The sequence below is a fragment of the Telopea speciosissima genome, chromosome 5, assembly GCF_018873765.1.
Source record: "Telopea speciosissima isolate NSW1024214 ecotype Mountain lineage chromosome 5, Tspe_v1, whole genome shotgun sequence".
Taxonomy (NCBI): Eukaryota; Viridiplantae; Streptophyta; class Magnoliopsida; order Proteales; family Proteaceae; genus Telopea; species Telopea speciosissima.
In genome coordinates this window covers 12,390,556-12,418,208 of record NC_057920.1, presented here as the reverse complement: position 1 = coordinate 12,418,208, position 27,653 = coordinate 12,390,556, and the positions used below count along the sequence as shown (strand labels likewise).

The following is a 27,653-nucleotide window of genomic DNA, read 5'->3' as shown; positions in this document are numbered from 1 at the left end:
AGATAGGATAAAAAAAAAAAAACCCTTTACCACTCCATTTGATTGGTTGCAAGGGAGGTGCGGAAAGGGAAGTGAAGCCCCCCCCCACCCCACTCTTCCCTTGCCTCTTAGAGTTGTAGTTAAAAGTTCCATTAGGCAATTAGATAGAATAGACTCAGAAAAAAAACATTTAGACTCCATTAGGTTGCAAGGGATGTGGGAAAGGGAAGTGAAGGTTTTCCACTTACTTGAGTCCAATTATCAATGAGTTTGGAGAGGGTTTCTGCTTAGTTCTTACGAACAAACTGTGATGATTCAATAAGAAACCAAATGGAATGGGCCACATCCAACCTTTAATTGAAAAATGTTCTTATCTCTCCTGTGGACGTGGGTACCTTGTTGAACTACGTAACTCATTGTATTGCGATTGTGTGTGATTATTTATTCTTTTTAATTATTATGTATATTGGATCATGAATAGGATCCAATCCATGATAATGTTTCCTAAAAGTCATAAGACAGATCTGAGTCATCCATTTTCATGATTTTTCTTATTTAAATCGTCTTAATTACATTTATATTAAATTTATCAAAAAAATTAAAATGACAACAATGCTTGTGATACTGATATTTGACGAAAAAAATAATAAAAATGAGGATAAAGGCTGGAGTTTTGGACACGCTAGCTGTGTGCCAGCAATGCCTCTCTCTCTTCATCCCAAGGAAAAGTCCTCAAAGCTCTAGAAAAACTAACGGCGTGTTCATCAACCTCCGTTCTAAAAATAAATTGGATTATCCTAGATTCTTTATCGATCCGAATATATTCTAGATGCCCATTTCAAGATCCGAACCGGTATTTAAACACCCCGGAAGCCTCGCGTGTCGCGAAGCCTCCATTCCTTACCTCCACTCTATTCTCCAACGCGACACCGCGCAGACGCACGCACAGCCTCTTTTCGCCGCGAGAATCGCCTCGCTTCTCTTCTCCTATCCTCTCCTGCAACTCTCGAAATTATTCTTATTCTATCTTTAATTCTTCATCCTCTAATAACTAGCTTCATGAACCAGTTGATTATGAGATGAGAGAACTCCATTACCATTTATTGTTGGATAATTAGTTAATTACCTTCGATATGCTTCGTCTCTGTATCGGTAGAACCCGACGTTTCCCACTTCGATTCTCCTCTTCTTCTTCGTCTTCTCGTCCACTCGGAAACCCTATCGACTCCCCAAAAGACCTCCAAAATCCCCAACATGTCCCTTCCCCCCCTCCTCCAGTCCTCCATCACCCCGCTTCTCTTCTCTCTACCACCACCACCACCTCTGCTTTCACTCGCAAATCTCTCCTCGCCCTCTCCGCAGCTCTATTCTCCGCCATTATCGCCTCCGCCGCCCTAATCTTCGCTGACGAAGATCGATTCAAGCGTACAACCATCGATATCTACGCTGATCTCGAACACTCGGTCGAGCGCTCCAATGAATCTTTCAAGAAGGTTCTCCACCAAATGAAGCAGACCGGCGTCGCCGCCTCTGTTCTCTTGAAGTCCTTGAGTTCTGTCTTATCGTCGGCGAACCAGGAAGTCCGTTCCGGCTTTGAACTCAGGGTTGCGGCTCTTCTTGCCGACATTGCTGCGGCCAATGAGAGTCGCAGGTTGGCGATCGTTGGTGCCGGTGGTGGCGCTGTAGTGGATTGGCTCCTCGAGACCGTTTCTTCTTCGGGTGATAATAACTCAGGCACCCAAGCTGAGGCTGCGAGGGCTCTCTCCCACTTGATTGCTGACCCAAGTGTGGGCCACGCCGTGCTTGGACGTCCCCACGCTATTCCATATCTTCTGAGGTCGATATTTTCTATTCAGCCTCATCGCTCCAAGAAGGTCAGTAGTAACTTTGTTCTTCGTTTGTTTTCTTCTTGGTTTTGGATAATTCTGTTGGATTTAACGATACATGGGGCCGTACTTATTAGCTAAATTTTTTTTTTTCTTTTTTGACATTTAATTCTGTATTTCCTTCATGTTTTGTGAAATTGTTCGGCTATAAACTACTTGTTTTCTTGTGGGACCAGCAAATTAGACGAAGTTCATTTGATGCTTCTGATACTTTGAAAGGTCGGAGCATGCTTGTTGCTGCCATCATGGACATTGTCACTTCCAACTGTGATAGCTTAGACAAAACTACGTTTCGACCATTGCTACCTGGAAATGCTGATATGAGGGACATTGCGGCTGTCATTCAGGTAATTGAGGAAGGTGGCATGCACATTGATGCGCCGCTTGGTGATGACAATGATGAGGATGGTGGGAAGGGACTTCGGGGTATTGGAATTAAAGTTCTTGGAGGAACGACTGTGCTAGGATTTTCGAGAAGTGATGAATCTGATGTGAATTACTTAGAATCAGTTGGGTCTATTCCTAGACCAATTAAATTGCTGGAAAATCATGATAGTTCGCTTGTGCAAGCGAATATAGCTTCTGGTTTTACTCCAGGGCTCTGGGATGATTTGCAGGGTCAACATGTTGCTGTGCCTTTCGCAGCATGGGCCTTAGCAAATTGGGCATCGGCATCAAACCTTAATCGATCACATATTCAAGAACTCGATCAAGATGGGCATGCTGTCATGACTGCTTTGGTGGCGCCTGAGAGGACTGTCAAATGGCATGGAAGTTTGGTCGCTAGGCTGTTGTTGGAAGATCATAATTTACCATTAAGCAATTCTGTTCCCGATTGGAGCTCCATTCTTCTTTCTACTGCTTCTCAGTCAAGTAAATCGGAAGACATTGCTTTGGCTCGGATGGCTTTATCGGCTTTTCTTGTTTCAGTTCAGAGAAGTCCTGATGCACAAAATGTAGTGATGGAGAAGGGTCTTCATCTAATGAGAGAAACCGCTAAGAAGACTCAAAAGCATAAGCATGTACAAGAAGCATTGGCAAAAGCTTTGGAATTGCTTTGTACTGGAGACAAGCATTTATCTCTCGAAGAAAGCCAAAAATGGTCCAGTATCCTTCTGCCTTGGGTTTTTGGAAAATTCTCATCAGACACCATACGGTTTTCAGCTTCTGAAATCCTGTCACGCATTCTTGAAGACTATGGGCCATATTCAATCCCAATTTCTCAAGGATGGTTGGCTCTGTTGCTCACTGAGGTTCTGGGTTTGAGCAAGACAACATCAATGAAAGGAACCAAAGAGCCTAAAGACGATAAAGTGAAGGTTCAAAGATGTTAAATTTTTCATTGTTCTGTTTTAGCATGGAAATTCAATTTGTGTTCCTAAAGTGGCTTTGTTTTCTTAAAATTAACCAACTTATTTTTTTTCTACTGGCATTCATAGAATTTTTTTTTTAATCTTTGCAGACTCATATTGATCATTCAAATGCTGCTTCTGCCACACAGATTGCGAGTCAATTAGTTGGTGCTGTTGTTAATCGTGCAGGAAAGCAGTTGGGTACAGCCACTGATTCTGTTGATGTATTTCCTCTCGCAGATCTTCTTTCTCTAGAACCATTTACTGGTCCATTCAAAAAGATGAAAAAAAATGGTTTGCCCAAGTTTGATGCTGCAGATTCTGCAGTGGCTACACTTAAGGGTATTAAAGCACTGTGCGAAGTTTGCGATGAAGATTCTGTTGCCCAAAACAAAATAGCTGATTTTGGGGTATTGTGTTTGCTGAGGCGCTTCCTATTGCGGGATGATTATGAACAGCTGGCTGCTATTGAGGCATATGATGCATCAAGAATCCGTGAGATGCAGGACCAAGCTGCAAATGCCCCTTCTGAAGCCACTGCTTTAAATTCTAATGATTCTTCCAGTGTCCGAGTTCCTCCCACAGCTCATATTCGAAGACATGCTGCTCGGCTGCTCACCATTCTTTCTGTTCTCCCAAAGGTTCAGAAGGTTGTTGTAGCGGATGAAACTTGGTGCAGATGGCTTGAAGATTGTGCCAATGGGAAAATCCCTGGTTGCAATGATCTTAAAATTCAAAGTTATGCAAGGGCAACACTGTTAAATATTTTTTGCTCACGGAAAGGTGATGAAAATCCTGTAGATGATAATGTTCCTGATGTAGGTGCTCGGATCCAGAGTAGTATGTATCCCTACTATGATGACATGATATTTTTAATCAATCCTGAGCTGCCACATTGGAAATGTCCTGAAAAAACTGGTTCAGATGCAGGTCAACCAGAGTTTCCAGCTTCAAAGAAACCAAATTGTAATGATAATGCATCTGCATATCATGATGAATCTGTTAACAGTGATGGTAGGTCTGTTATTGGATATTCAGATGATACAGGTGTCTCTCATGCTACTGTGTCTGGCAAACTCTCACAGTCAGAGGTTCCTTTACTGGATGTTGTTTTTGTTCATGGTCTGCGTGGTGGGCCTTTCAAAAGTTGGCGCATTTCAGAGGACAAGTCCTCAACTACTAAATCTGGTCTGGTAGAGAATATCGATTTGGATGCTGGAAAAGAGGGAACATTTTGGCCTGGAGAATGGCTTCCAACTGATTTTCCTCGTGCTCGTTTATTTAGTGTTAAATACAAGGTTTGTGATGTACTCTGCTGCATTAATAGTTTGACATTGCATCTTGCATCAGTGTGAAGTTCCTATCCTTTATCAAGAGTTCTAAGCAAGGTTTTAGTTCACAATATCAACGCGGTATCAGGCGCTGCTGATACTGTTACTGATACAGATTGGCCATATCAGGCTGATTCCAGTACAGAAAACCACTTTTTGTCCAAGAAAAAGCACTTTTTAACCATTTCGGTCAATATGTAGTGGTGCTGTATCGGTATTGATCACCGCCGATACCAGTATGAATTGGCCAATATGGCCGGCCTGATACTGATACCTAAATTCATGGTTCTAAGAGTATCTTCTTCCATAGTTTTATTGTGAAGACTGCTATCCTTCATGTCCATCTTTGTAGCAGCTCTAGTAATTTTAATATTCTAAGGTCGTCTCCAGGTTGGGACCCTCTGATGAACATGTACCATCTAATTGAATGATTCATGCAGACAAATCTGACTCAGTGGTCTGGAGGAGCTAGCCTGCCTCTTCAGGTATGCCATTTTTATTCATCTATTATAATACATGTTCTTTGATTTTGAAAGGAATTTCTGTTTCATCAGTTTTGTTGGCTTTGATAGATGACACAGAAGTTATCAGACCAAATTCCGAGTTTGGATCGGTTATATGTCAACTTATAGTTATTTATTTTGAACTCTTTTCTGCTGATGCGATAAGAAAACAAGATGTTATTGAAGCTCTTCTTCTGAGAATTTATGCAGCACAATGTTTACAGTTAGGTAGTAGGAAAAGGGAAAGAAATGTTTAAGGTTATGAATTTAGTGGTTTTAGGTTACAGAATTCTATGAGCCACTCTTTCAATGATTACCGCTTTAACTTCGACACCGCATTTAAATGGGCATGTTATTTCATAAATGCATGATCCTTATCAACCTATTATGTCTGAATATAATACTGTATTGATCAGATTTGGTGGATCTGATTGGCCTGCGGGTAATGGGCTCACAAATGGAATTAAAGAGATCCCAATCTGATGGTTAGATATAGCGGTCAGATTTTGATCTAGGGGTTGATATGGCTGGATCTGAATCTAAATCTAATGATAAAAAAGAATAATCCAGATCTGTTGGTCAAATTTTGTGGAAGACTAAAAGCAGAATTCCAAGGCACTGTTTCAGATAGTAATAAAAACTAACAAGAAGATGTGAAATTGATAGAGAAGAAAGGAGGAGAGAAGGAAACTGTTGGCTGTTCAAAGATGGAAAGTAAGACAACGACACAAGAGAGAGAAAATATGATGCAGTTATGCGTAGGAATTAGGATTTATCTTTTTGAGTTAAAAATTGTAATTTTCTTGTTTAGTATTTTATTCTTGATAGAGTCGTACATACTACGTAGAGTTAGAGGTAGAGTTTGTTTCAGTTTGAATCCCATATAGAGTCGAACTCTATTTCAGTTTCAAGGTAGGATTAGGATTTTATTTTCCTTTAAATACTTGGCTGTACCCAATGGTTGAGGTTGGATTATTTTGATTGAAATTGAAAGAAGTGCTTACCGGTGCTGCCAAGAGTTGTGTGTGCAACCTTTCCTCCTCTGATTGTCTCTCTCTTTTCTCCCATACTCCTATCTTCTTAATCTCTTCATTTGTTATTAATACCTATTTCCAGCGACACCTGCAACCTACCAGATCTGAACTGAACTCTAAAATCCTGTCCAGTTCTTCCTGAAAACTGGAGTGAAGATCTTACACTTACAGGGTGATTTCTCCATCTGATTTTCAGACTGAAATACACAATGGGCTGTGAGATCGAGACCAGAAACTACTGTTGGTTCCTGTTCCACCACCAGAAGCAAAATCAGGTAATTTCCCTTTGACGATTTGAGGGCTGTTCACTGGAATAGTGCTTGGATTTTAAAGGATTTTGAACTGCGATTCAAGGCTAAAATCCTTGGCTTGATTGAATATATTGCTTGGAAATTTCTGAGGTCGACTCATAATCCTTTCCTGCCGCTGGGTTCTGGTATGTCTCAAGGTTGAAGACACATAACCAGACACACGATTATTGGCCCTAACACTTCTTTATTTCTTGTTAGTTGAATACCCCTTCTTTTACCTTTATTTGCTTCTTACCCCTTGCATTATAATTACTTCCTAGTTTACCCTTAGTCATTAAATCAAAACCCCTTTTTTATTCTTTCCTTTTATTTACTTATTCAACTTTTAAGATTCTTCTTATTTACAGTTCTGCCATCTTAATTTAGAAGGGGTTCAAGTAAGAACCACTCTACAGTAGGATCGATGATAGGTTGCAGCAGAACATCAAAATAGCAACAAAATCAGAATTAGCAGCTTAGAGAAATAAAACCAAATCAGCCATCAGAACTGCACCAGATTGGGATTGAGTGAAGGAGGAGTTGTGGAGGACCTGTGCTCCAAATCTTAGCCTATTCTGATGGCTAACAACTGAGATATGAGATGGAGTCAAAATTAGAAGGTTGTAGCAGATATTGCAAACCAGGGGAAACTGGGTCTTCAAACAATGGATCGAGTGGAGCTCCTGGTGTGATTCAACCCTCCAAACCTCTGCTGAAACTGAGTTCAGGTTGCAGAGAAATGGAGGCTTGAAGTTTGCTGGAGAAATAGAGCAGAACAGCAGGGCCACAAGGTTGTCCAGACCTCCTCTGGATTGTATGTCACAGCAGCAGTCCTTGAGGTGATTGGAGATTGATTCAGGCTTTCAAGGAGTCTTCACAGCAATTGTATTGAGCAGCAGAGAACAGCAGCAGCACAAGGATCAATTTTAAGGGCAGAGATAATAGAAGGCAGGGTGATAATGGGATTTGGCTCTCTCAGCCAGGCTCCTAATGACCCTTCATGTCACTCATAAGGGACAAGAGAATCTTTGCATTCAAAGCAAACTTCCGTTCAACTCATAAAATCGTTCTGAGGCTTCTAAAAGTCTTTACAATAAATAGAGGGCTTATACTTGCTCCTCAAGAAACTAACTTGACTGGAAAATAGAAACTAAATCTTGCAACGTAAAAATAGAAACTGTTTGAAAATAATAACTACTAAGGTTTTATAGAATCAGCCTTCTAAACATGCAAGGAAACAAAAATAGAAACAAACTGAAATTAGAAACTACCTAATATATTTTCTAAAACTGAAAATAGAACCTAAACTATGGCAGCATTAGGATAGAATCTTTCTCCACTTGATGGGCTCACAAAATCTTCAAAAAAATATCTCCACACAAGGAAAATATGGGCTGTGACAACGTTCATGTGAACAGTGTTTTGGCGGCTTCTTCTTCATTTACTATTTTGCCATCAATCTTTTAATTTGAACCCCCTACTCTTTGTGTGGGCCCATAAGCGTCTCCAAAAGGGTTTCCAAACCCCAGGGTTGCATGTCCTAACTCAGCACCTTTCTTAGAGTCATTCTACCTCTGGCTCTTTTAGCTCCTTCAATTTGAATCAAATCATCCCTCCATACTGGAGCATTCAAAGGTCTCCGTTGTATATGTCATTGCCACCTCAAATGACTTTCTCGCAACTTATCGTGTATCGGAGCTGCTTTTAATTTAGCTTTAATTTGTTAATTCCTTATTTTATCTTTTCTATATTTACCACTTATCTATCTCAACATCCTCATTTCGCCTACTCTAAGTTTGTTTGTATGTTATGTTTTCACTGCCCAACATTGAGTTTCACACATCATTGCTTGTTGTATAACTGTCCAATAAAATATTCCTATGAAGTTTAAAGATACACTGTTCATACAATACTCCGGAAACACCCCTCCACCATAGTTGTCATGGCGTCTGGGTGACCTAAGGCATTGGATGGTGCCTGGATGCAAGGCGACACCAACAAGCCATCCAAGGCCCCTGCCTAGGCGACACTTTGACAACTATGCCCTCCACTTCATCCACCATATTCTAATTCTTTGTGTAATATCATCCTCTATTTCTTCTTCTTTATTTATTTAGGTACCTAAATTTTCACTTTGTTGTATCTCCCTATCATCAATTTCCACTACCCCACTTTCAATCCTATTGTTATTAAAGTTACACACCATAACTTTGTTTTTGTTCTACTTATCTTAAAACCTTTTGATTCCAATGTTGATCTCCATAATTCTAACTTCGCATTCATCCATCAAACGATATCATCAACAAAAGGCATACACCAAGGGATTTGATCTTGAATGTTTTTACTCAGCTCTTCTATGATTAGAGCAAACAAATATGAGCTTAAGATGATCCTTGATGTAATCCAATCATGATTGAGAATTCACTACGTTCCTCCCCCCCCCCCCCCAAAAGTTCTTACACTACCTAATAAACTATTACACACACTTTAATTGTCCACATATTTACTTGAAACACTTTTGTGTTCTAACACTTGCAAACAAACTCTCTGGAAACTTTTATCATGAGTTTTTTGTTAGTCAATAAGATATAAAGATGCTTCTTACATTCTCTAAATCTTCCCTTTAGCCTCCTAAGCAAATAAATAGCTTCTGTGGTTGATCTTCCCAGCATAAAACCAAATTTGTTATCTGAAATATTAGTTCCTTGTCTAGGCGGTGATGGGATCCCGGGATTCGGAAACCCTGTTTGGGTTCGCTACGGATCCACCCAATCATGAAATAGCTCAAATCAAGAATGGAGTGGCAGAATTATAAATATTATAAACATGTAGGGTCCCTTATGGTATAGAACAGGATAAAGACTTAAATAAAATAAGTGTTCAAAGATGAGGGTATTTCTGGAATTAGAGTAACGACAAGGGAATAATAAAATAAAGAAAGAAGTGGGGTGATATCACAAAGTAAGAGTTTAAAGAAAACAACCCATAATTTAGGTTGTCTTCGACCTTATGAAAAGAACAGGAGGCAGAAGACCAGGAGCTGTTTTGGATGAGAGAACTCCCTCTACAGGACACCAAACAATGTGAGGTTTTATTCATAGGTTGCTACTTCAATACTCTACCGAATGCAAGCCCTAGCAGCTCCATGGATCCACAACTAACAGAGATTTAAATCTCTGAATATATTAGGAGCTGAAACTTAGCTTGAATTGAGAAGAGGAAGAGAAACAGGAAATGGGGATGAGGAAACAGCAAGTATAATGGAACCAAAGATTAAAGAATTAAAATCCCACTTTTGGAATTTATGTTTCAGTCTATTATAATAATCAAACCTAAGGCCCAAACCAAACCAAAGCTAAAACCCAGCCCACATTTAAACCAGGCCTGTATCAACAGTATACTGGACCTTAGATGTGTCTTGGATATGAAAAACAATATTAAAATCTTGAGCAAATAATATTATTAATTGTTGTTGGGGTCACAAATTATTTTTTTTTTTAATGATGTGTTGGGGTCACAATTGATCTTCTTGATGCACTTCTAGCTATCCTTTTCTGGAAGCTCCTAGTGGACTCTTTCCTTCAACATGTACATCCGTGGCTACCAAGTGTCCTTTTGGAGGACATGGTTATATTAAGAGTTTCCTCAGCTATTTATCATTGTGATAGTCACAAGGTCCTGTAAGGATTCGAACTTGTTTATTCATTACCTCCACAAAATTTTTTTATGCTTGCAGTTTTCTGCATGTTTTATATTAGTTGCCTCATTTTATTTATCTTCCCTAACTGCATATTTTTATGCAAATCCCTTCGTTACTTTTTATAACTGTGACATTACATGACCTAAGGGCGTTGAACTTGTGGTATTTATTATTTTCCAAGAAATTTTTTATCCGCGTTATTTTCTGCATGTTTTCTCTAGTTTTTTTCATTTTATGGTTTCTTCTGTTAATTCAATCTAGCCTCTGACTGTGGAAAATGTACAGGAAGTCAGCTCGCTGCTGCTAAAGAAACTTACTGCTGCAGGCATTGGGAATCGACCTGTTGTGTTTGTGACTCACAGGTTTGTGCTTATTTCGGCTTGTTTTGCTATGTCAATGATTTTGGACTGTCTATCAAGCATTTGCATTCACTATGATACTTGAACTGGATTGTCATTCATAATTATGCTGTTTTAACCTTTGCTTTTATGGAAGACTGAAACGATGGCCTCTCTAATTACAGGAACTATCAATTCAAAATTTCAAATGTAAAATGTTGATGGAAAGTGATCAATTATATACTTGATGTTTTTGTTTGGATGTTTGCTGAGCTGGGTTTTATTTATAGGAATAGGCTTGTGAAAAATTAGGTTTTAGGTTAAATTATTCTGACATGAAGTTGTTATATGTGTTGGTGACTTGGTGAAAGGCTCCTGTCCTTTTTTTTTGGGGGGGAGGGAAGTTACTGACTAAAAACAAATTTCTGACTAGCATCATTAGATAAGACATGTATGAGCAAGTTTGAATGAAAATATGGTCTAGTAGGCTTTGGAAGGGCTAGAGTTCAACATTGCCCCATTTTCTGAATTCAGCACTAGGGGATGACATGTCTGCAAATTAACGGTACTGGAATCACCGTGATCTTACTAATTGCTACATATGTCAATGATCAATATATTGACATTATTCTTGTCATTTTGCATTTTTACTGTTACCATGCTTTTCTTCATATTGCGGAGGTATTATTATGTTAGCATGTTGTTAGTGAATATGTTACAAAGGTAAACGGCAAGAGGGAAAAACCGCAAGGAGTTTCCATAGAGGAAAAGTAAGAAGTTTGCTCGCAAGTGAAGATTACAAGAATCCAACTTTTGTTTAGGAGATTATACAGAACATAAAATCAAGTATCCATTGGTTAAAAGGAGTGAAAAAATGTTCTTATTCCCAGAAGATGGAGAATGCAACAAGTTGATTCCCAAATTTTCATGCTTGAAAAGGTTGTTCTTTCTGTTGAAGAGAATATGATGCAAGGGAGTTGCAGTTCTTCCAAGGACTACTTTTAGAATCAAATTTATTGTTTAATTGTATTTATCCCGTAGAAGGAACTATATTTCTTCCAAGGACTATTTTCAGGTCCATTTGACCATCAACAATCACCTGTATGGAATTATTTCCCAAATGCATACAAGTATAGAGGATGCAGTGAAGTTGCCAATCCTCTCCCTTGGTTTCAGTCATTAGGATGTGGCTAACCACATAAGCACCATAAGATTCCTCCTCATTTGCATTGTCATCAATATCACCAGTGGTGTCTTCATCATCAAGTGGATATGGGAATAAATCATCATCATCAGCATCTCCCTCCACATTAGCAGCTGCATTAACCTTATGACGAAACGGACTAGTTTTTGCAAAGTGCCCGAATTCCTTACAGTGAAAGAATTGTTCCTTTCTGTTGCTGGTCATAGAGTGCCTTCCCTTTATTGTCAAAGCATGTAGGGGCCGTGGCACGTGTAGGACCCGTATTGGTGGGTATTTGTGCTGGAAAAATTTCTGTGATACTCCCCAAATTGGAACCCAAATCTTCTCCTAGAGGATGTCAGTAGTTTTGCACGTATAGCTTTCTCAAAGCAATCCTGGAGTCTGTAAACATCTGTAACACCAATTGCCTTAATGTCAGATTTCATTGCCTGTACGAGCAGAAAGAGATTCAAATTTCTCCATGTATTCAGCTACTGCTAGATTCCCTTGTTGAAGGGAGTTTAGTTGATCTTGCAGTTGAGCCTTGAATGTCTGTGGTAAGTACTTTTCCTTCAGCTCTTCTTTCATCTTGTCCCACAAAGTGGGTGCTCTGCCACGGTTTTCAAGCTTCCTCTCATTTGAACTGTTAGAGAAGAGCCGTGTCAATGTATACACCAACACTCCCTTGCACGTGGAGCTCACACGGCATTTCTTTCTCGCAGCACCATGGGAGAAGAAATGTTGAAAAAACTCTTCCGATGCACTTCCCAAGAGTCGAACACTTGACTTCCTTGCTTTGATACCATGTTCACTACCGTTTTACCTAAAAGCTCAAACTGTTAGGGAGGGGCAGCGTCAATGTGTACATCAATACTACCCTGCATGTGTAGGCCAAGATCCCATGGCTCTTGCATGTGGAGCCCACGTGGCATCGAGGGAGAAGAAATGTTGGGAAAACTCTTCCGATGCACTTCCCAGGAGTCGAACACTTAACCTCCCTACTCTGATACCATGTTCGCTACCGTTTCACCTAGAAGTTCAAACTGTTAGGGAGGGGCCGCGTCAATGTATGCATCAACATGTCCACCATTCACGTGTTGCACCGATCAATTTAGTTCGAGCCAACTTCATCTTTCTTGTTTCAAGAGTTCGAACCGATCAAAGTAGTCATCCAAGCTTGCCAACCAGTTATAAAATATCTGTGGATCATGTCTCACACTGTACTCCTTTAGTTTGAGCTTGACCTTCTGTGTCATCAAAGCGTCATTGGGGTACACTATTACCACCATTAAAATATGATTGCATGTGGTCTTCAAAAGTTGGTTGGCGTGTATTAATCCTCTATGGGCCTCTATCCGTGAACCTTTGAGTGTGGTTGTTCATTGTAGAATGTGCCAGACATCTTGTGTAATCTTCAGGAGGTGCATAACTCCCTTGTTTAAGGGCAGCCATTTAATTTTCCATTCATGTCATCCACTCATTCATGCTTTTCTGATTAGATGTTATCTTCTGAAACATCTCCAATATCCTGCTGAAAGGATCAGGAGGGGGGGGGGTTCTGGATTTCTTGAACTATTCTCTGCCGTAGCTCCGATACCACTAATGTAATGCTGATTTAAGAAGTTAAAATGGTATGGAATTATAATTGACAATAGAGGAACAATAACCCAGATTTAAGAGAAAAGTCATTGATGCAAGAGCAGATGTCTTATTATGCAGCCAAAGGAACATCTTGTTGTCATGGACCCATCTTGTAGTGGAAAAATTATTATGCAGCTAAAGGAACATCTTGTTGTCTTGGAGGCTGAGATTGACAGATGCCTTAGCAGATGTATTTGCCAAGTCTGGGTGGGAAGAGAGGTCTTTTATATAGGCTGTATCAAGGATTTAAGTATCGGTATCGGGTATCGTATTGGTCGGGCGATTTTAAGAGACGTATCGTATCGTATCGGAGATACGTATCGACCGGTGCAGAAACGCATGAAAATGATCAAAATACACATGGAAATACACTTTTGGACAATAAAAACAATATAAACAAGCAATTTGTGTCATATATCATGCATATATACTAAGAATTGTGAATAATCAATAACCAGACAAGTGCAGCACATTGAAATTGTTATAAAAGATTAAAAGATGAAATTTCTTAGATGTAGAGTCACTCTATTGCCATGAAGAATGTTGGGGTGGATCAAAGTCATGTCTATAAGGGTCTTCCACAATAGGAGCGACTATTGTGATAGATTTTAGGGTAAATATATAATCTTCTTGGAATGTGATAGATCTATACATAATGTAGTACATATATTATATACATTAGCATTTGTTTTAAATTTTAGAAGAGAATAAAAAAAAATCATTTTAAAGAAGCAATTTTCGGGTTTGGGTAAAAAATGCAAAGAAACATGGATTTTGAACTCAAATCTTTGTAAATGTATACAAAGAATGCAATATTAAGTTAGTTTAACATATTCCCTTTGAATCATAGCAAAAAAAAATACCAAAAATCAAAGATTTAAACAAAAGAATCAAGTTTTTTTCAAAAAACCTACCTTTCCCTTCAAGAACACCTTTTGATTTCGAATGTGAGCTGTTAGATGCAGCAAATGATGAGATTTCACCTCCTTTAGGATCCTTTTTGGCAAAGGAATCAAAGCCCTCAACAAATCTTTGGCAAAAACCAAGTTTAAAGATGTTTTTTGATGGGTTTCTCAAAGCTGGAACTGTTTTTTTTCCGCCAGCCTGCTCCTGCTCGAGTTTTCTGTTCTGAGAAGACTTGGGCCCATATGGTTTTTAAGTTGCCGATACGTATCTAGACGTCTCGGTATGTATCGATATGTATCGACTGATACATATCGAGACGTCTCGATACGTATCGTTATTTCAAAAATAATAAAATAATGGTTTAAATCATGTCTCGTCTGTATCGATACGTATCAACCGTATCGTATTGTATCGATATGTATCGGTCGATACATACCGATACATTCGAGACATTTACATTTAAAAAAAAAAAGATACGTCTCGACCTGTCTTGTCTCGGCCACGACCGATACCGAGACGTATCGGCCGAGACGATACGATACGCTCCGATACTTAATTCCTTGGGCTGTATCCTATTGGTATGAGGTGAGGTTTTTTTGGTATATTTTGGGTTTCACATACTCGTGGGGGTTTTTGTCAGTCTTGTTTATGCTTATATACTTCTTGTACTCCTACCCCCCCCCCCCCCCAAAAAAAGGCCACTTTTCATCAAGGTTCAAGGTTTTAGTTTCAAAACCAGGCGAAACTGCGAAATTTTTGTCGAAACCTGGAAGGTTTTGGTTGCTGGTTTCGATTGATGTTTTTTATGCCCAAATGGCTAAATTTGTTACCAATTTCTAGAAAACCCTATTTTAGGCCCTTTAACCATAGTGGAACCCTTTGATTGTAAGAAACATATACAAAATGTTAGTTTGTCTATGAACTCTAGGTTGGTATTGTACGCACTACACCATATGGTGTACAATGCTATATACACAAAATGTAGTTCTATAACACACATAATTCAATTAAAACAACTAAAATATAATGAAGAAGTAGTTCAACTAAGAACCACTCTACAGTAGGATTGATTATAGGCCAGTAGTAGAGTCCAGCAACAATGGTCCACCCAGTGCATGAAGCTCCCGCCACTGCGGGGTCTGGGGAGAGTCATAATGTACGCCGCGTTACCCCTGCTTTCCCAGAGAGGCTGTTTCCAGAACAATGATCCCTAGTTGAATGATGAACAAATCAGAAATATTCTTCAGCTTATAGATCTTCTAAACAGCAGCAACAATGAAGCTTCGATTGTATCTTAGATGTATATTAACTCACAGAACAATAAACTAGTAAGTAAGAACGAAACTGCAAAATAGAGAAGGGATAGGGATGGGTCTCTCACCCGTGGCCTCTCACCGTGGCTGCCTCTCACAGTCATAGGAGCTGTCTGTCACAGTCATTGCGCAAAGCAACATCCCTTTTTTTCTAATATAAAATCTTTGGCTGATCCATACGGCTTCTTGCTTTTATTTATAACTAAAGCATGGTTACAAAATAGTAATTTCCCTTTTGGCTATTAGGAAGGATAACAAAATAGAAACCAAATGAAAATAGAAACTAAATCTAACTAAAAGGAAACAGAATGAAATAGAAACTTCTAAATAAAAGCTAAGCCTGTTTTCTAAATCTGAAATTAGAAACTATATCTAGGCAGTACATGGAAATAGAAGTAATTAAAAATTGAAGTAGCTAAAATAGAAATATTGTCCTCCATGGAAGTCAATATTCTGGACTGGGGTACATGCTCCATCAAACCAACAAAAACCTGCCACATCATCAGACCAGGCTGCCTCCCACCGCAGTTGAATCCACAACTATACCAAGCTGGTTTTGGGGCCTTGTTGGCTACACATGGTCCTGTGATCTACATCAAAATATGCTTCAGGAATGAATAAACATAAAGTTAGAAACCATTTCATAATTATCAAATATTATTCATGGCTCAATACAAAGATATGGCAGTGATATGGCCAAAAATCATAAGAACTAAGGTTTTTCTAAGAAGTTTCCCTCTTTGGAGTCAAACTAGCGAAACGATACCCGAAACTCGAAACATGGTTGAAATTTCATTGAAACTGCAAAATTTTGATTGAAGCCATGCATTTTATACAAACAGTTTGGCCGAAACGATATCGAAATCCGAAACATGGTTGAAAGTTGAAACTACGCCGAAACTGCAAAAGTTTGGTCGAAACATTGCAATTCTTCAGTATCACAGGTTGTTTTGTTTCAATAGCTTGCGAAACTGAAATATTTCAGTTGCTTTTGCGAAATTTCATCGAAACATTGTACCATGTGTCCATGTTCATTACCTCCGGGTAGATACTCTTTGAGAAGCCTAGAGTTGTTGATTCTCATGCAACTTCTATTGTTTTATAGTTGTTTTCGATCTCTGCTTGCATACACAATCATTATATGCATAAATTAATAGAGGATAGAGCTAATACAGGCATAGTTATCACAACAACAAGGCAACCCAAGTTGTGTCGCCCAGGCTGGCAATACATGGCTATATGTAATATAGCAAATGATAATTGTATAAATTATACTTAAATGCAACATAGAAACCATATCAATGTAATATGATATAATTATGCTAGTAATGACCTAATATGAGAAAACCAACCTATAATAAAACAAAGCATAGGATATAATATAAGCATGTTTATCAAAAAAACAAAACAATGAACATAAAGCAGCGTAAACTCAAGTGTAAACAAGGTGTGTTGTCGCCTTGAACCCAAGAAAAAGCCTGGAGCCCTAGGTGGCGCCTTGACAACAATGAATGGATTGATGATCACTCATGGTTGGTAGAAGATGAAGAACTCTTATAGGGGAGATGACTGCTAGATTATGCATGTTTCTGGAAGTTATTATGTACTGGCCCATGTAAATCTTGACCAGAAGAGCTACTCTGGTGAATATGTCATTTTCCATCTAATTAGCATTATCAACTTGAGAGTAACTGAGGTTGGATATGTGTTTTACAGAAGCCTGATATTTAGAGTGTGTTTTTTATACTAATACTTATCGATGGGTTCTTCTTTGCAGCATGGGAGGCCTGGTTGTTAAGCAGCTTCTGTTCCAAGCAAAGGCGGATAACTTGAATAATTTTATCAACAACACCATTGGAGTTGTAAGTTTCCTTCACAATTTTGTCATTTACTTTCAATGCACCTTTACCTTACATTTTTATTTAGTGTAATTTGTGACAATTGTTCGTGCTATTGCTTCAGGTTTTCTATAGCTGTCCACATTTTGGCAGCAAGCTTGCAGACATGCCTTGGCGGATGGGCTTTGTTCTTCGTCCAGCTCCCACTGTTAGTATTTCTTCATTATAACCTGAGCTTCTGAAAATTTCGTCCAGCTCCCACTGTTAGTATTTCTTCATTATAACCTGAGCTTCTGAAAATAAATCATTACTAGCCCATGATTTTCCATCACAAACAGTGCTGCTAATTTCTTGGTAGTTCTTAATCATGCTTTGACATCATAATTATTACTCTCTTCCATCTTTTGTAGATAGGAGAGCTAAGGAGTGGATCTCCGAGACTGATAGAGCTTAATGACTTTATTCGTCACCTTCATAATAAAGGATTGCTCAAGGTTCTCAGTTTCAGCGAGGTATCAATGTTTGTGCTTTTGATAGTCCCTAACATTTCAAAATCATTTCTATAGTGCATGGGGTAGGCTAATTAGAGCTGTTTCGCAGACCAAGGTAACTCCACTTGTTGAAGGTTATGGAGGATGGGCATTCCGAATGGAAATTGTACCAATTGAATCTGCATATCCTGGGTTTGGTGAACTTGTTGTAAGTTTTTTTTCCTTTTCTTTTTTCTTCTCAACAACTTCTTGTATGTTTGGTACTGTTATTGATTGGTTACTGTGATGAGATATATTTTAAAAAAATGCTGCTAGCACCGGACAGTGCCGGAAGCCAACCGCCAACCTGCACGGTCATGGTGGGCCATTTCTTGATTTCCTCCCTGTAGTGGGATGATTTGATCACCTTTGTATAGATGGAGAATTCCCTAGAGGCCTCACGTGAATTTAATAGCCACCTCAATTGTATGTAATGTAGAAAGTGGTTCAACTAAGAACCACTCTACAGTAGGATCATTAATAGTTGCAGCAGATGATCAATAATAGAAGCATATCAAAACTTAGAAGGTAACAAATACTAGGTAATCCAGCCAGCAGTTTGGTGTCAAGCTTGGATCGAATGGAGCAGGGACCGAGTAGGTCTAGTGCTCCAAATCTCAGCCTGTTGTGATGGCTGGTTGCTGAGATATGAACTGAAGTCAAAATTAGAAGGTTAAAGCAGATTTCCTAAACCAGGGGTCGAGTGTAGCCCTTGGTTGTGTGATTCAGCCCTCCAAATCTCTTCTGGTTCCAGTGCCTGATGGTGGAGTTGTTCAAAGTCTGAAACTTGCAGCAGCCTGGGCAGAAACTGGAATCGCAGGGATGCTTGTCGTCTCCTTTGTGTTGAACAGCAGCAGCAGTTAATATCTCAATTTGGTGGATTGAATCTAATCTTTGAAGTGATCGTCAGCACAGGTAGCAGTCACAGGCAGCCGCAGCAACAGAAGGGAATCAAATAGGGCAAGGGAAGAAGATAGGAGAAGAAGAGGGAAAGGGATAGGAGGATTCGGCTCTCACAGCCAGACTCCTATTAGCCCTAGGATTTTGGCTCTCTCGGCCAGGCCACCCAGCCCTTTATGTCACAGCCATTGGACTAGAGAATCTTTTGCTTCAAAGCAATTTTTTTTCATTCAACTATTCAAATCGTGGGGTGACTCTATGGGCAGGTTACAATATATAAAGGCCCAAGGATTGAGCTCCAAATTAGAAAGTCCCTTATAAGGCTGAGACTTGGGTTACAAGTAATGAAATTAAAATAGTAACTCTAAGTTGCAAGGTTCAAAATAGAAACCAAGTCTAATTAAAAATAGAAACTTAAGCTGACTTTCTAAATCTGAAATTAGAAACTAAACTAAACTTCTAAATCCCCACGCATAAAACACCATGCAATCTGATCTTGTGCCCCACTGAATCTTCTAATAATATTCTCACCAAGGCAAAATAAGGGGCTGACACTGTTCACGTGAACAGTAACGTGAATAGTGTTTTAGCCTCTTTTTCTTCATGTTTTGTCCTACATCAGTATGGTTCACCAATCCACCATATATGATGCCCATTTGTTTTTTTCATTATTCAACAATATTCTTCAAAGAGTTTTCAGAGCATTATATTGACACATCATGAGGCCAGTTTTCTTGATTTCCTGGGCTTGCCTCTTTCCTCTTAGTCTCATTTTTCATTTTTCCATTTATCACTTTTCTCATCTCATTTCTTCATTTATCTTACTTGCACTTTGTTAGGACCTCTATTTTCCCTACTTTGTTTTGTAAGGATCCATGTAACCGACCCCATTTAGTTGGGATAAGGCTGAATTTTTGTTGTTGCATGAGGCCAGTTTTGGACTGAAGAAATAATTGAAGGATTGATGATGATGTGTATACTTGTCCATTAAATTTGATTGTTAACCATACTGCCATGTTGTGACTCTGCTTATTAAATTTTGAGAGAATGCTATATTTGATTAAAAAAAATTCTAAAGCATAAGCTTATTTCCACACTAATTTCACTCATCAGTATCAGTATGAGTGAAGCGGGTGATATCTGTGTTTATTTTGGCTGTCATGTCGAAATTTAGTACTATACAGTACAGTTTTTAAGGTTTCTTAGGCTTTAGACTATTTTCTTCATTTTGTATGAGAATACATCACAAGAACAAATTTCCATGTTATTAGTTAAGCTTTTCATTTGAAAGCAGCTGGGAATGGTGCCTATGGTTACAGGCTCCAATTCTTCTACTTGCCGGCCTTCTTTGCCTGTATAGCCTAAAATATTGACCAAGATTTTTTACTTAAACCAGCTTATATTTTTGTTTGGGTATGTTTCTGGAGCAGGTATTAGAGTCGACTGATCACATAAATTCCTGCAAGCCACTCAGCCGCACAGATCCATCCTACACAGAGACATTACAGTTCATGCAGAAGCTAAAAGCCCATTGTACATGAAGAGATATTTGGTTCTGTAAATTTGGCACATGGCCCTTGTGTATATAAAAGGAATAACTATAGTTAAGAGCTTCATGCACCCACAAATCAAAAGGTTGGAGCAGGTAGCTTGATGTAGACATATACATGTACATTTGCAGGATTCGGATAACAAGAAGACACAAAGAGCTGAAATGTTGATTGAGGTGAAGCTCTTTGTGTGAAAGGTCATCCAGCCAGTTCCCATGACACAGGCAGTCATTTCTGCTAAAGACAGACTGAGAACATGATATCAATGTCATTCATTATTGTATTTTATTTAGTTTAATTTAATTATTGGGGAGGAAGTTGGTTGTATCTTATTTCAAGTAATGGTTCAGACAGCGCAGAATGTTGATGATGATGTTGTAATCTAATTGTATGAAACTTGATTTCCTGAAAAGAAGAAAAGATAATTGATTCAGATACGGAAGCTGAGAATTCTGGTGTTTCTGGAATGGATTTGCTTTATCTGTTGATATATGGAGATCTGGTGGAAACTGGAAATGCTTCGTGAAGAAAATAGAATTGATTTGTACAATGGAGAAAGGTCATCAATTGCCTTCTTGTAGTGCTTCTTCCGTCCTAACGTATGGTATGATTATGAATGCTCTTTGTTGCAGGCTTGCAGCATGTGGGGTAACCCACTTAAACTTAGGCTGGAGATTTTACGTTTGTCAAGTTTCAGCCCAGCAGCAGTGCTTTGCGATAAAATAAAGTTTGGGCCAATGGACATAGGCACCACACAGCTTGGTAATTTTCTTTTTCTCTTTATTTTTGTAAGTTTTTCTTATTGATATACTCAAGGTGTCAAATAATTAATGGAATCCTATTCACCGCAGGACGGGAGAATGGGGGCATACCCGAAAGCCCTAAGAAATGCATGGGAAAGAGGGTTAGATAAAATGGGTGTTTTGTATTGTATCGAACCTCCCCACATGGTAGCCAGGTGGGAACATGTTTACTGCCAACAAAGAATGAGATGTCTATTTCTTGGGGGGGTTGGGACGCCACTTCTACTTCGCTGGATATATTGTGATCTACGACAGGTAGATCACTTCACCATTCGGCCCATCAAGAGAGTCATATCCTAAACCAAACCTATTTAGGGTTTTATCGTCTCCTTCATCCCAACGCATCGTAACATTTGTATCAACGATTCCATAAAAGGAGAGGAAATTGGATCCATCCCTGGGGGCATAGGCATAGATAGAGAAAGCAGAAGCATAGGGAGAAGTTGAAGTAGCAGCAAAGGAGGGGGATTGAATGAGGAATGCATCTCCTGAATTGGAAGATTGGGGTATTCCGACTTATACCCACTTATACAGGTAAGATATCGTCCTTTGATGGGGAGGGCGGAGAGGATAAGAAATGAATGCAAATTTTATCTCCTTTATGCAACTCCTCTTCTCTTATACAAATCGGCTAGACTAGAAAGCCTATCAAGAGGGTATTTACTACATACCAAAACCCTAGGAGGGGTTTGTAAACCCTAAGGTGGTGGGTGAACCGTCCTCTATAGGTGGAGGAAACTTAATCTAATAATTTATAACCTTACTTTTGGAGAAAGTTTTCCTCCATCGCACAGTGATGAATCAACCATCAATCTAGCGTTCACAAACCCCTATAGAGTTTTAATATGTTGTTCAAAATACCCTCTTGATACGTATATCTGAAACCCCCTCAGTTCCCATTCACCATAGTGGAGGGAAACTCGATCCTACTTTTTTACCTTTTTAAAATACAAAAATTGTGATTAAGTTGTGATCTTCATTTAATGGTCCATTTTATTATTTTCAAAATTTATTATTAAATATTATATTTAATACATAAATTAGAAAAGATTAAACTTTTAGTTTAATGCAATATTAATTTTTTTCAACATAATTCGGTTTGGGAAAGAGCGCCATCTGGTCGCACAACACACGCCGCCCCTGTGCCCCAGACACAAGGGTGTACGAAATGACCGTCGCTTCCCTAGTCATTTCCATCTTTCAAGGGGGTGCGACAGTCATTATGCATACCCTTATGTATAGGCGTAAGGACAACGTGTATTACATAGGGACGGCGTGCGTTGCTCGTGTGACGTTCTTTCTCCCATTCGGTTTTTATGTAAAATGAGATTCTCTCATTGGAAGTTTAAAGAAAAAAGGTAAGTAGTTCTCTGTCTGGGAGTGTAGCCTACGTCAGCATTCCCATGTGTATATTTTTCTCCTTCTCAAAACAAAAACAAGGGGCAGTAGGGTCTTTTCATATGAGGAGGAGAGAGATAGACTCATGGGAGTGCTGGTGTAGGCCACACTCTCCCACAGGGTTCCCCCCCCCCCCCCCCCACACAAAAAAAAAATTGGGTTATTTGATTAGCCCTTTGGTTAAAGGGAGAATGTTCTCTGTACCAAGGGTGCAGGCTGCGCCCAGACACATGGGGTGGGCGCAATAACCACCCTACCCCTTGAGTGGCAAGCCCATCTGTCTGGGCGCAGCACAAAGAACATGAGCCCTTGGTTAAAACTTACAACAAGATTTTGCCAGTAATGATTTGCCTAATAATGCTTTACCAAAAAAAAAAGAAAAAAATTTGGCTAATAATGCACACGTCAGCTGCGACCCTAATCCAAAGTGGCTCGCTCGTGTCAAAAGAGAAAACTTTTCCTTTGAACGGTTGAACCTCGACTTTCTCCCTCTGGAGGGTTATAAAATCTAAGCAGTTCTCAAGTCTGGAAGTTAAAACCCCGAAGCCAAAACTTGCCGTGGTAAGAGGGAGTGAGAGGATGTTCTCTTCTCCAGCAGCAGCAGCAGCTGCAATACAGACAACTTCGCCTTTCCAGATGTCGTTGAGGCCGTTGGTGGGTAAGCCTTTGGTAGATGGTGGTAGACTACATTTCTCACTTCGCCATGAAATTGGGTTTCAGTTACCCAAGTTTAATACGGCAAAGTTTCAGTCTCAGAGGAGCAGAAATAATGGCCTTTTCCTATTCTGTTGCTCTAATTCGGATAATTCAACTGCTAATGATACTGCCTCGACAGCGACAGCAGTAGTTCCTCAACCACCTCCAGTTATAAAGCAGAGGAAGAGATACAGGAAGCTTTATCCAGGAGAAAACGAGGGCATCGTCGAAGAGATGAGGTTTGTTGCCATGAGACTCCGCAACAACAAAGGTAAGCCTATCTCTACTGTAGGAGATGAAGAAGAAATGAAAGAAGAGGAATCGTCATCATCGCCAGATGGTGTTGTGGAAGAGACGTGGCAACCCAGCATGGAAGGCTTCCTCAAGTACCTGGTCGACAGCAAGCTTGTCTTCGATACCCTTGACAGCATCGTCGAAGCATCCGATGATGTCGCTTGTGAGCTTCTTTTCCCTCCCTTTCTGAAATTTCGCTTTCTATTTCCAATAATTTCTTGTTTTACACATGAAAGCAGCTTTCGCAAATTTAGGGCTATTATTGTGTCCATGTCGCAGCCATGAGTACAGGGTATTAATCCGAATCTGCTTTTGAAACTAAAATAAATAAGAACATAGTACTGTTTAGACTCTAGAACTGCTTTGATTGGAGACCAGTTCTAAGATTAGTTATTCAGTCAAATAATAGCAAGAACAGGAACTAGAAACGAGGGGAAAGAAAAATGGTGAGGAGCTTGTTTATGGATTTGCTTTGCTTGGCAACCTCTGTAAGAGTAAAATAATGGCATAGATGAATGACTCTTTCATACTTGTTACTCTGTATTGGACTCCTGTCACTCACAACTGGTTTCTCTCTGTCTGTCTTTTTCTACAGATGCTTACTTTCGAAAAACTGGATTAGAGCGATCTGAATGTCTTTCCAAAGATCTAGAGTGGTTTGCTCAACAGGATATTGCGATTCCAGAACCTGGTCCTCCTGGAGTTTCTTATGCTGAATATTTGAGGGAACTTGCAGAAAAGAGTGCTCCGCTGTTTCTCTGCCATTTTTATAATGTATATTTTGCCCACATTGCCGGTGGTCAAGTGATTGCAAAACAGGTACAATGTTGTCATTCATGGGCCATTTAGATGAGCATATGACTCTTCTCATGGCTGTATAATATTTGGAATTTAATGTATGAAATAAGAAAATCCTACGAGTGCAGGGCACGGTAGTGTTTAATGAGTTCTTATGATGTCAGACACCTCATACAGCAGTGGTGAGATTTTGCCATCTTATTTAATCATGCCTGGTAAGATACCGAGTGTGATCCATCATCCAAGGGCTTAGTATCCATAACCTAGTTTCATTCCTAAATATGAGTTTCTTTAGGTTACATATTTGAGAAGTAGGGCTGTGTGAAGTTTATGTTCTAGTAATGGTGTTTGTATTTTACTAGGAGTCGGATCTTCTGACTCTAGGTTCTTAGGTTGTGTGATGCAGCTAGATTGGCTTTGAAGCTCATTTTAAAGGTGCATGAACAGATCCTACAATGAAAATAGCTAGTTGCAGACTTTACTACTAATGAAAATGCATTCACTTATTTATAACCATTGAACAAAACATTCATTGAGAATTGGGTACAATAATGAACTAATTGCAGTACAATAAATAATTCCATGTGTCAGTATATACAAATTTAGAATGTACAAATTAGACATACATAGTTGGATGTTGTGTACTAGACACGGTTTAACTTCTCATTTTTGGTTTCTCTCTTTACCAAATCGTTCCATGAATGTAAACTACCAAAATTTACATTTGAGTGCATGTCCAAAATAGTATTTGCATACCAGAAACCATCAAAGTTTCTGGGGAAGAAGAATGGCCTTGCTTGACTTTAGGATAATATAACAGTGAACAAAAACGGAAGTACAGTAAATCAAGAAATGAAAGCTTCTGTACATTAAGTGGCAAATCAGAAGCTTTAAACATGCTTTTACAATTTTCCAGTGAATCGCTGCATAGCAACATATGTAATGCCTAGTATATGAAGATTGGAAATATTCCTATAACTCCTCTCAGCTCTCTCCCTTGTTTTCTTATCTCTGTTATGTTGGTAAATATTATGTTCTAGATGTTGTATTCTTGGCCTTCACACTTGTGGTTTCCATGAACTGTATCCTCATTACCTGATATCTGCAAGTACAGGAATCATTTTTCCTTGTTTGGAAAACTGTGAATTAATAGTTCATGAGATAAGTCCTTTCTCATAAAATTACACTGGTGGTAAGATTTACAGGCTGGTCTCTCTGCATTGTCATTGTAGGTTTCAGAGAAGCTCCTCGAAGGAAGGCAGCTGGAGTTTTACAAATGGGATGGGGATGTGCAGGAGACGTTGAAAGATGTAAGAGAGAAGCTCAACAGGCTTGGGGAGGTAAATGCTTCATGTAAGTTACTTGTATCTGTTCAGAAGGAATGAGTAGAACTTCTCTTGATTTATTTTTTTGGCTTATGGGTTTTTGACAAGGCAGCATTGGACGCGAGATGAGAAAAACAGATGCTTGAGAGAAGCAAAGAAGTCGTTCACGTTCTTAGGGCAGATCATCCGCTTGATAATTTTAGTAGTCTAACATGGTTTCACTCAGTGGATCTGAAAATGCTCTCCAATTACATGGCATCGGCTGGTTCTACCTTGAAGAACTTATACCATCTGGAAACTTATTAATTAAGCAAAATGGAATTGCTGTATGTTTTCTTATCTTCCCTTATTGTCTAATGGCTTAGCTCTCACACACACACACACTTGTCCATGCATGCACTAGTCCAGCAAAATAAGAGACTGTTCTAAACACCCTTGTATTTTCTCCACCTCGCATTCGTATATTCCTTTTTTCAATTTTTAAGTTTAAACCAGTAAACCCACATTCTTCTACATACCTTTCTGCTTCTTACCAGGACCTTGTATAATCTGTGATGCAGTTATTTGACTTGACCAATGGTTCATGTATCAGACTTGTTGGATTTATGTAACAGAAGTGGGCTGGCTGTCAATGGAAATATCCGGTTCAATGAAGGTGTGGAGGATGATACCATCATCATCAATCATCAAATATCCCTGGAAACAGAAATACCAACATTATTATTTTCCTTTGTGTGTTTTTTCTTGACTAGAACCAAGTACTAATCTAACAAATGATATGCTCTGATTCCTCTCCTGAACCTTGTAAAATCTTTTGAATATCAGAATTCAGGACCCACCGGTAGATGGGTTCCAGCCCAGAGATCGTCAAATATCAATGCCAAAGATGAGGTAGGAGATTAATGGGCTAGTGCGGTAGGCGTTTGGGCCCCCCCTGAGGTCGCGGTTTTAAGCCTCAGTTCCACAGGTAGGATCCACCCCCTAGTATACCTCTTGTCCCCTCTTCTTGATCCCCTTTTGTGGTTCCATTTGTTTCGACGTAAAGTTTTCCAGACTTGAAAATTCACTTCAAAAAAATTTAGATGTAAAATTTTAAATGTTGAAAAGTGTTCCAATGTTTGTTTTTTTATGGAAACAAACATTAGAAAATTTTTCAACGTGTAAAATTTTATCGCGTAAAATTTTACGTCCAAACAAACAGAGCATGTGTAGTTCAGGCTTGGGCCCAAGCCTTATGTATTGGGCCTAACCTCATGTATATGTAGTTCAGGCTTGAGCCCAAACCTTGAGCCTAGGGCAAGCAATCGGGCTGAGTTGACATCACATATCAGACTAGGGCTGGGCTTGACCTTAAACTTTTTGGTCCTCTGTGGTGTCAAACTATTCAGGCTTATTTTAGGGCCGGGCTGATTAGGCCACAGACTGGGCCAAGAGTTGAATAAAACATTATAGTTCTCAAAACAGAAATTCCATTACAGGTTAACACCCAACCAATAAATGAAGTTTGATAACCTAATATGAAATGATTCGGAGTTCGTGAAGTAACCTTCTGGGATAATGATTGCAGAAATTTCTTTATTAGGTTTGAGATTTTCACTTCAATTTCCCTAGCAACCAGAATTGAAATGTCGGGAAATGGATGACACTATTGGACATAAGGAAATAAATAAATCAATAGAGGAAATGATTTCTATGGGGAGTGTGACCCTTACGCCTAGACACAAGAGGGGGGGTGCAAAATGATTGCCCGCTCCCATGAAAAATAGAAATGCCCACCTTCTTGATGTTTTCGTGCATGCTTTCATTGGTCCGTGTGTGCTCAGGTGCCACACTCCCCCATGGAGAACTCTTCCCCAATTCAATATAAGGTAGATCCATATGGTTAAATTGGAGTTTTGCATTATCATTGGTTCTATCTATCCAACGGTTCTTATAAGCTGAAATGTTGCATCATCAATTCATGCCGCTGAAACTTCCACTGACCCCTCTGGTAAAAATTTTCAGGGAAAGAGAATGCTATCTAGTCGCGTGCGGTGCGTGGCCCCTATGCCTAGGCACATGGCCG

The 27,653-nt window shown here is 39.3% G+C and overlaps 2 protein-coding genes and 1 long non-coding RNA gene across 6 annotated transcripts; 2 read left to right on the top strand and 1 right to left on the bottom strand.

Moving 5' to 3' along the window:
- Nucleotides 1-861: 861 nt before the first annotated feature.
- Nucleotides 862-20,308, top strand: LOC122661930. Of its 3 annotated transcripts, none has more exons than XM_043857447.1 (10): nucleotides 862-1,853; nucleotides 2,042-3,184; nucleotides 3,328-4,515; nucleotides 4,989-5,033; nucleotides 10,361-10,437; nucleotides 17,234-17,318; nucleotides 17,419-17,502; nucleotides 17,705-17,806; nucleotides 17,895-17,993; nucleotides 20,155-20,308. In XM_043857447.1, the coding sequence occupies exons 1-10, from the start codon at nucleotides 1,113-1,115 to the stop codon at nucleotides 20,263-20,265; spliced, it is 3,675 nt and encodes a 1,224-aa protein (XP_043713382.1). In that variant the 5' UTR covers nucleotides 862-1,112; the 3' UTR covers nucleotides 20,266-20,308. The 3 variants fall into 3 exon arrangements, 2 of the variants coding, with proteins under 2 accessions (XP_043713382.1, XP_043713383.1); XM_043857448.1 differs by having other exon boundaries at nucleotides 1,719-1,853; nucleotides 2,085-3,184; XR_006332940.1 differs by lacking the exons at nucleotides 17,234-17,318; nucleotides 17,419-17,502; nucleotides 17,705-17,806; nucleotides 17,895-17,993; nucleotides 20,155-20,308 and having other exon boundaries at nucleotides 4,939-5,033; nucleotides 10,361-10,412.
- On the bottom strand, nucleotides 8,968-21,315 carry LOC122661931. Its single transcript, XR_006332941.1, has 3 exons — nucleotides 21,304-21,315; nucleotides 12,377-12,386; nucleotides 8,968-9,079 (listed from the first exon to the last, which is right to left on the bottom strand). It is a non-coding gene; the product is annotated as an uncharacterized LOC122661931 (long non-coding RNA).
- A 1,704-nt stretch (nucleotides 21,316-23,019) lies between these two features.
- Nucleotides 23,020-26,445, top strand: LOC122660823 (probable inactive heme oxygenase 2, chloroplastic). 2 transcript variants are annotated; one of them, XM_043856064.1, is made up of 5 exons: nucleotides 23,020-23,628; nucleotides 24,061-24,284; nucleotides 25,496-25,603; nucleotides 25,701-25,914; nucleotides 26,149-26,445. In XM_043856064.1, the coding sequence occupies exons 1-4, from the start codon at nucleotides 23,055-23,057 to the stop codon at nucleotides 25,797-25,799; spliced, it is 1,005 nt and encodes a 334-aa protein (XP_043711999.1). In that variant the 5' UTR covers nucleotides 23,020-23,054; the 3' UTR covers nucleotides 25,800-25,914; nucleotides 26,149-26,445. The 2 variants fall into 2 exon arrangements, with proteins under 2 accessions (XP_043711999.1, XP_043712000.1); XM_043856065.1 differs by having other exon boundaries at nucleotides 25,697-25,914.
- Nucleotides 26,446-27,653: the final 1,208 nt, after the last annotated feature.

Excerpts from the sequence above, each read along its gene's own strand:
- LOC122661930 (XM_043857447.1), top strand. The coding sequence starts at position 1,113 with ATGCTTCGTCTCTGTATCGGTAGAACCCGACGTTTCCCACTTCGATTC. Across the intron at positions 17,503-17,704 it reads TTCTTCGTCCAGCTCCCACT|ATAGGAGAGCTAAGGAGTGG; the intron begins GTTAGTATTTCT and ends CATCTTTTGTAG. Across the intron at positions 17,994-20,154 it reads CTGGGTTTGGTGAACTTGTT|GTATTAGAGTCGACTGATCA; the intron begins GTAAGTTTTTTT and ends TTTCTGGAGCAG.
- LOC122660823 (XM_043856064.1), top strand. The coding sequence starts at position 23,055 with ATGTTCTCTTCTCCAGCAGCAGCAGCAGCTGCAATACAGACAACTTCG. Across the intron at positions 24,285-25,495 it reads GTCAAGTGATTGCAAAACAG|GTTTCAGAGAAGCTCCTCGA; the intron begins GTACAATGTTGT and ends TTGTCATTGTAG. Across the intron at positions 25,604-25,700 it reads AGCTCAACAGGCTTGGGGAG|CATTGGACGCGAGATGAGAA; the intron begins GTAAATGCTTCA and ends TTGACAAGGCAG.